The sequence below is a fragment of the Ursus americanus genome, chromosome 12 (genome assembly GCF_024610735.1).
Source record: "Ursus americanus isolate L20-20 chromosome 12, mUrsAme1.1.p, whole genome shotgun sequence".
NCBI lineage: Eukaryota > Metazoa > Chordata > Mammalia > Carnivora > Ursidae > Ursus > Ursus americanus.
This window is the reverse complement of record NC_142138.1, coordinates 2,458,995-2,465,652: the sequence shown is the minus strand read 5'-3', so window position 1 is coordinate 2,465,652 and position 6,658 is coordinate 2,458,995. Positions and strand designations below refer to the sequence as shown.

General features: G+C 55.8%; 2 protein-coding genes across 5 annotated transcripts in view; one reads left to right on the top strand and one right to left on the bottom strand.

Annotated features, from left to right (window-relative positions):
* Positions 1-3,059: 3,059 nt before the first annotated feature.
* HYI (hydroxypyruvate isomerase (putative)) lies at positions 3,060-5,777 on the top strand. 2 transcript variants are annotated; one of them, XM_045799774.2, is made up of 9 exons: positions 3,060-3,311; positions 3,396-3,507; positions 3,915-4,031; positions 4,531-4,645; positions 4,847-4,925; positions 5,014-5,063; positions 5,176-5,245; positions 5,365-5,499; positions 5,618-5,777. In XM_045799774.2, the coding sequence occupies exons 1-9, from the start codon at positions 3,113-3,115 to the stop codon at positions 5,689-5,691; spliced, it is 951 nt and encodes a 316-aa protein (XP_045655730.2). In that variant the 5' UTR covers positions 3,060-3,112; the 3' UTR covers positions 5,692-5,777. The 2 variants fall into 2 exon arrangements, with proteins under 2 accessions (XP_045655730.2, XP_045655731.2); XM_045799775.2 differs by lacking the exon at positions 3,915-4,031 and having other exon boundaries at positions 3,063-3,311.
* SZT2 (SZT2 subunit of KICSTOR complex) overlaps positions 5,769-6,658 on the bottom strand; it is a 50,133-nt gene continuing 49,243 nt past the window's right edge. For all 3 annotated transcript variants that reach the window (XM_045799770.2, XM_045799771.2, XM_045799773.2), the window contains one exon: positions 5,769-6,641. In XM_045799770.2, coding sequence (XP_045655726.2) covers positions 6,498-6,641 — 144 coding nt within the window. In that variant the 3' untranslated portion in view covers positions 5,769-6,497. The remainder of the gene's footprint in view (positions 6,642-6,658) is intronic.

The window sequence follows — 6,658 nt, the reverse complement described above, 5'->3', positions numbered from 1 at the left end:
TGTCACATGCGGTGTGTGTGTGCGTGTGTGTGTGTGTATATATATATATATACATATATTTTTTTCTTTTTTTACCACACTGGCAAGTGCAATCCAGTGATTAAGCAAGACTCTGAACTCTGCACTCAAGTCTTAGTCATCATCCATGTAACTATTTATAAGTTGTTACCTTAACTCATTGTCATACCAAATTCTTTGGTTCAAAGTTAAATGCAAAGAATCAAGATCTGTAATAATAACTTAGTGTAATGCCTATGTTGCAAAGTGGCATATGGCAGAAAGTCAAACAGTGAGTAAAGAAAATAAATACTTTTCGGGGTACCTGGCCAGCCTAGTTGGTGGAGTATGCGACTCTTGATCTTGGGGTCGTGAGTTTGAGCCCCACATTGGGTGTAGAGATTACTTAAAAATAAAATCTTTTTTTTTTTTTTTAAGATTTTATTTATTTATTTGACAGAGACAGCCAGCGAGAGAGGAAACACAAGCAGGGTGAGTGGGAGAGGAAGAAGCAGGCTCCCAGAGGAGGAGCCCGATGCGGGGCTCGATCCCAGAGCACAGGGATCACGCCCTGAGCTGAAGGCAGATGCTTAACGACTGTGCTACCCAGGCGCCCCTAAAAATAAAATCTTAAAAAAAAAAAAAAAAGAATTTTCACAGGCATTGTCCTCCTCTTGGATTTATTTTGACGTATAATGTAAAAGTGTTGAAGAAAATTAAGGGGGAAGTGCGTCGTGCCCCTCTAGTTTATATTTATACATCGTCTCTGCCGCCCTGCCGGGTATACACGCAAAGGAGTGGACCCCAGCAGATGGTGGTGCTTTCAAAGTCTTGAGTAGAATTGACACACCCAGAGATTTACAGTGAAGCTTTAAAAAGGAATTACTTCTGGGATGCCTGGGTGGCTCAGTCGGTGAAGCGTCTGACTTCGGCTCAGGTCATGATCCCGGCGTCCTAGGAGCGGCCCGCGTTGGGTTCCCTGCTCATCGTGGAGCCTACTTCTCCCTCTCCCTCTGCCTGCCGCTCCCCCGCTTGTGCTCTCTCTCGGACAAAAAAATAAAATCTTAAAAAAAAAAAAAAAAGGAATTACTTTCCTTGGATGTTATTCTGCATGGTCAACATTGGACTATAAACATGTGGGTTGATTAAAATGTTAAACTTAGTGAGGTCACGTCCTGGTTGGACTATATCCAAGAAACACGTTTCAGGACAAGTCAAAGTTCCAAGTGTAACACCAGCTGCAAATAGGCAAGAAATCAGGTGATCAGTACAAGCCGATGGCAGTCTGCTCCCAGAGGCAGAGCAGAAGAACCCGAACTTGCTCGCACTTGGATGAACTGTGATGCCCGCCTGGACCCCCCCGGGGCTGAGTGGGCCTGCCTTGCCATCGAGGCCAGCAGTGACAAACAGGCCGCGCGAGTTGGGGGCTCCTCACGTTGCGCCTGCAGCTTCCTTCTGTCAAAGCTAGCACAGAAAACAGACCAAGAGGACTTCCACTCGCGTACTGGTTGCAATATTTTTGAAAAGCAGTTCAGCAAAGCATCAAGACCTTAAACATGTTCCTATTCTCTGACTACGTAAGTCCAACCTTAGGCATTTTCCCAGTCATTCGGGTTATTGAGGATGAGATAAACTCATTGCAATTCTCTCAAGAAACATTAAGAGGCTACAGACAGAGAAACCTAGGGAAGTCTAAACATCCCAGCCTGGGAAGTGCAGAGATCCCAGGCGGTTGTGGGGTTCGCCAGCGGAGAAACTCCACGCAGAGGTTTCTCAACGTGCTACCTCTACCCCTAATACTCTGGGGCTTGGTTACCCCGTCTGCACTAGCGTTCCTTCCCCGACTCCTGCTTACTTTGTTTCTACGGCCACAATCATCTTCGGGCAACACCACCTCTTAGTTGACTTTCTCAGCACTTCCTGGTTTGAACTTTGAGAAAGAGAATCTGATTGGCTAGATCATCTCTCCAAACTAGGCAAGTAATGAGTCTCCGGCCGTCTGAAGCATTGGCTGCCCTCGGATCAGATGTCCTCCTGCGGCCCAATCAGCTGGGGATAAGAGGGAACAGCCCACCCATAGCCGCTCAGCGCAGAGACCAGTGGAGGGGCCAGTTTTCCTTGTAAAGGACTTTGCGCTGGCAAATACTGTAATGAACATTTCAAAGGAGCCAAGAGGTGCGTTAAAGTGCTTTCACAGCACGCACACACGAATGTGAAAAACCCTAACGACCATCAACAGAGCAGTAGGATAAATTCTGGGTTGCGGGTATGGCACAATGAACAGCGAATGCAATGACTTTGAAGGATATTGAACACGCGGAAAAGTTAACAAAATAATATTAAATGAAAAAGCAGACCACAAAACTGCATGTACAGTATGATCAGAATTCTCTAAGAAAAAAAATCTGTTTATGTTTATTTTTTAATTTGTAAGGGAAAGTTAACGGTTAGGGGTGAGACGACTGGTGATTTAAATGTTCCTGATTTCGTCTCGTAGCTTTCAAACGTTGCATAATGAACATATACTATTTTTATAATGAAATAAATACTAAGTATTTGTTGAAGTTCACGTTCCTCACTTTTAACTACGTTCTCGAGACGGCCCCGTTCTCTCTTGCCCTTCTCTCCGGGCTCTCAGCCCAGGGGTCCCAGGCCCCCGTCTACCCGCGCGGGGTTGGAACCGGGAGGCGGAGGAGGCTCTCCCGCCCACACCCGGGCGGAGCTCTCTCTTCCTCGGCTCTGTCGCCTCTCCCCGCATTTCCCTTTCTCCAGTCTCGAAAAATGTCACTTTTCTGGACCGTCCGTGGTCTTTAGCCCACACTGCTTTTCTAACCAAAAAAGTCTGGCACAGAGGGCTCTTGGCTCGGCTCGCGGCACCAGCGCGCCTCCCCTCGGGTCGGACTACCCGGACGCGCCCTCTCCGGCCGGGCCCAACCCGGCCCCGCAGCGCCCCCCTCCGGATCGGCGCTCCCCGCGGGGCCCGGGCTCCGCAGCACCCTGCCCGGGATCGGCGCTCCCCCGCCAGGCCGGGTCGGGTCCGGTCCGCGGAGCCCCGCCTCCTTCCGCCTTCCGGCCCACCCCGGACTCTGCCCTGCGCGCGTGTCCCCGGCCGGCCATGGCTCCGCTCCGTTTCTCGGCCAACGTGTCGTGGCTGTTCCCCGAACTCCCCGGGCTCCCTGCGCGGCTCCGGGCGGCCGGCAGCTCGGGCTTCGAGGCCGCCGAGGTGGCCTGGCCGTACGCGGAGCCGCCCGAGGCCCTGGCGCGCACGGCGCGGGAAGCGGAGCTGCGGCTGGTGCTGATCAACACGCCCCCTGGTGCGCCGCGGGCCCGGGGCGGGGGGCGGGGGCCGCCGGGAGCCCGGGGATGCGAGCCGGGGCTGAGGACCGTTCTCTCCGCAGGAGACCGAGAGAAAGGGGAAATGGGGCTGGGGGCCGTTCCCGGGAGGCAAGCGGCCTTCCGAGAGGGGCTGGAGCAGGCAGTGCTGTACGCCAAGGCTCTGGGCTGTCCCAGGTATCCTGCCCTCTCCTCCTCCACCTCCTCCCCATCTTGCCCTGTCTCCTCCAAGACCCTGCCCCACGTTTGGGGTCTGGGAGAGAACGCCAGGTTGGAGAGGTTCGGGAGTCAGCGCACTGGCTCTTCTCCACTCCTCCAGCGCCGGTCCTTTGTAAATTGCCTTTTGTATTTTATTTGTCCTGTGTCATTCTCAGTTTGCTACTCTTTCATGCTGGGATCCCGTGCCAGGAGCTGTCTGACTAGGGAGGTAGCAAAGCAAACATAGGGAGTGATCCATTTGAGGGTCAGTGGATGACAGCTGTGGGAGCAGACTAGGCACCTGTCTGGGATCAGAGGAAGCTTCTTGCGGGTTGTGATGTTGAACTGGGTCTCAGAGGAATGAATGGGCATTTGCTTGATGTAAGGAGCACTGGAGGCAAGGATGCAGTGGCCAGAGACAAGAGAAGGCTTGGGGTGCTCAGCAGAGTTCCTGAGGCTGGAGATGTGACCCGTTGGAGTTGGGTGTGGCCAAGAAAGATCAGGTGATGGCCCGGGGAGGTGGAAGAGGCACAGTGGGGCTGGTCAAATAAATGTCAGATCCCACTGAGGGTGAATGGGCTGAGACGGAACTGGTAACAGGGTCATTACTTGTGTGGTGGGGGCAGAAAGCAGATGGGAAGAAGCTAACAGATGCAAGGAGTGGAGACAAGCAGCACGGAATACTTAAGGGAAAGGGTCAAAATACTTGTTAGAAAGAGGCTGACGTGCACGTTTATAGCTGCGAGGAGACAGCCACTGGAAAGGAGAGGTAGCAGAGACAGGGAGGGCTCGATGAGAGGTCTCTGAGGCGGGAGGTTGGGGTGGCCCTCAGAAGGTATCTGGGAAGGGGCTTGGCCTCAGGCTGACACAGGAGTACAGGTGACAGACCCGCCAGCAGGGGGGATGGGAGGGAGCTGGACGAGGCACACGCGGAGCCAAAGGAATGAGGGGCCTGCTGTCAGGACGGGGCCCCCCAGCCTCCTCCAGTGCCATTTCTGCCAGGATTCACCTGATGGCTGGCCGAGTACCCCAGGGGGCGGACCGAGCAGCCGTCAGGAGTGAAATGGAGACAGTTTTTCTGGAGAACCTGAGGCACGCGGCTGGGGTTTTGGCTCAGGTGAGACCAGGGACACACAGACAGGCATACTGACATGAATGCCTGTGTGTGCGGGGCGGGGCACAAGGTGGGGAGAGCCAATGAGGCACGAGGCCGGGCACTACCCAGCTCAGAGGGAACAGTGAGGGGCTTCACCAGTGACTGGCTGAGGGGGGACAAAACTGGGGCAGAGCTCTGTTCACGGGTCCACCATGGTGCTAGGAGAGCCTCGTGGGACTGCTGGAGCCCATCAATACTCGCATCACTGACCCCCAGTACTTCCTGGACACCCCCCAGCAGGGTAGGACCACAGCCCTATGCCCCCGAGTCCCCTCTGATTCTTGTACTCTCCGTGGGTCTCATGGCCCTCTCCCCGATTTCTCTCCCAGCGGCAGCCATCTTACAGAAGGTTGGAAGACCCAACCTCCAGTTACAGATGGTAAGTGGAAGAAAGGGAATGCTTCTCAGAAGGCCCGTGTTCCCCACATCTGGGGAGAATGGGGTGGGGGTAAGGGAGCCTGCACGGTCTCCGACTAGTATTCTCTATCCAGGACCTGTTCCACTGGCAGATCATGGATGGGAACCTGACAGGAAACATACGGGAGTTCCTGCCCCTCGTTGGTGAGAGGGGTCTCTTTCTTTGCTCCTTCTCGTCTGCTGTGCTCCCCCCCCCCCCCAGCATCAGTCCCTCAGGACTCGGCTGGAGCCTGGGCCCCACACCTGCCCTCCCCTGTGTCTAGGGCACGTGCAGGTGGCACAGGTCCCGGGCCGGGGGGAGCCCAACAGCCCTGGAGAGCTGAACTTCCCCTATCTGTTCCAACTGCTGGAGGATGAAGGCTACAAGGGCTTTGTGGGGTGCGAGTACCGGCCTCAAGGTGAGGGGGGTGGGGGCTCCAGGCCGGGCCCTGGGGCAGGGAGCTCTGGAGGGATGGGTATGGGACACGGCTGCTTTTCTCCTCGGGGGCTGAGGCCGTCACCTCCCTCTCTCCTCAGGAGACACAGTGGAGGGCTTGAACTGGCTTCGCTCTTACTGGGATAGGCGGGGCCGCCCACAGGCTGGCCGGTGAGGTCCTGCCCTGTGCTTGCCTGCCGCTGGGGACAGGGTGCCCTGCAGCCCCCATCTCCTGGATTAAAGACCACCTGCTGAACACTTGCCACATGTGTGTTATTGGGAGGGGGGAGGACACACAGTGTCTAACCTGTTGCGCTCCCGGGGCTGCTTCCCCCCTGGTGAGAAGGGACGAGAGGGGACGCACAGCTCACGCTCCAGTGCTCCGGTCTCCTGAGCCAGTGCTGCTGTGCACACGGGGGTTTTGAGCCCACCTCCTCATTTACAGGCCCGAAACCACAGGTCCGAGAGCTGAGGGGCTTGCCTGTGGTCACAGGGGCTTCAGAGGCAGAGCTGGCATTGGAACCAAGGTGTCGAATCTCAACGGCAACGTCCAGCAATGATGTTCAAGCGGGAAATGACCAGAGGGCTCAACGTGGGGGTGGGTGGCTGACGGCAACCAGACTTGGAGGCAGCGTTCAGGCAGAGGAGCTCTCGGGGGTGAGCGCTTGCCACCTCGTGTGAATTCCTGGGACTCCACCAGGCGAGCGGGAAGGTAGAGACCCTTTCTGGAAGGGTCCAGGGCCTGAGAGGAGATGGGCACTTCAGGGAGTTCACCTGCCCCTCTGGAGCCCTGTGGAGGCAAGTGCTTGGGGAGGGCAGCTCCCACTTCAAGGCTGGGGCTGCAGACCCCTGAGATCTAGTCACAAAGCTTTTGGTGTCCTTCAGTGTCTGGACCCAGAAGGGCTGGTCAGTCCTGCTTCAAGTGTACAATCTTACAGACCCCCATGATTCGAGGAACGGTGACATTCACTGGCCTGGCCCTCAGAGGAGGCGGGTCCAGAGGGTGAAGCAAGCTGTGTTGATGACGGACTCGAGGTGGTGGTAGGTGGAGACCAGCTGGGCAGGGGGGCTGTCGCTGTCTTGGGGCTGTACCGGGAAGGGCTCTCGGAAAACCACTGTCAGAGACTGTGGGGAACATGGCG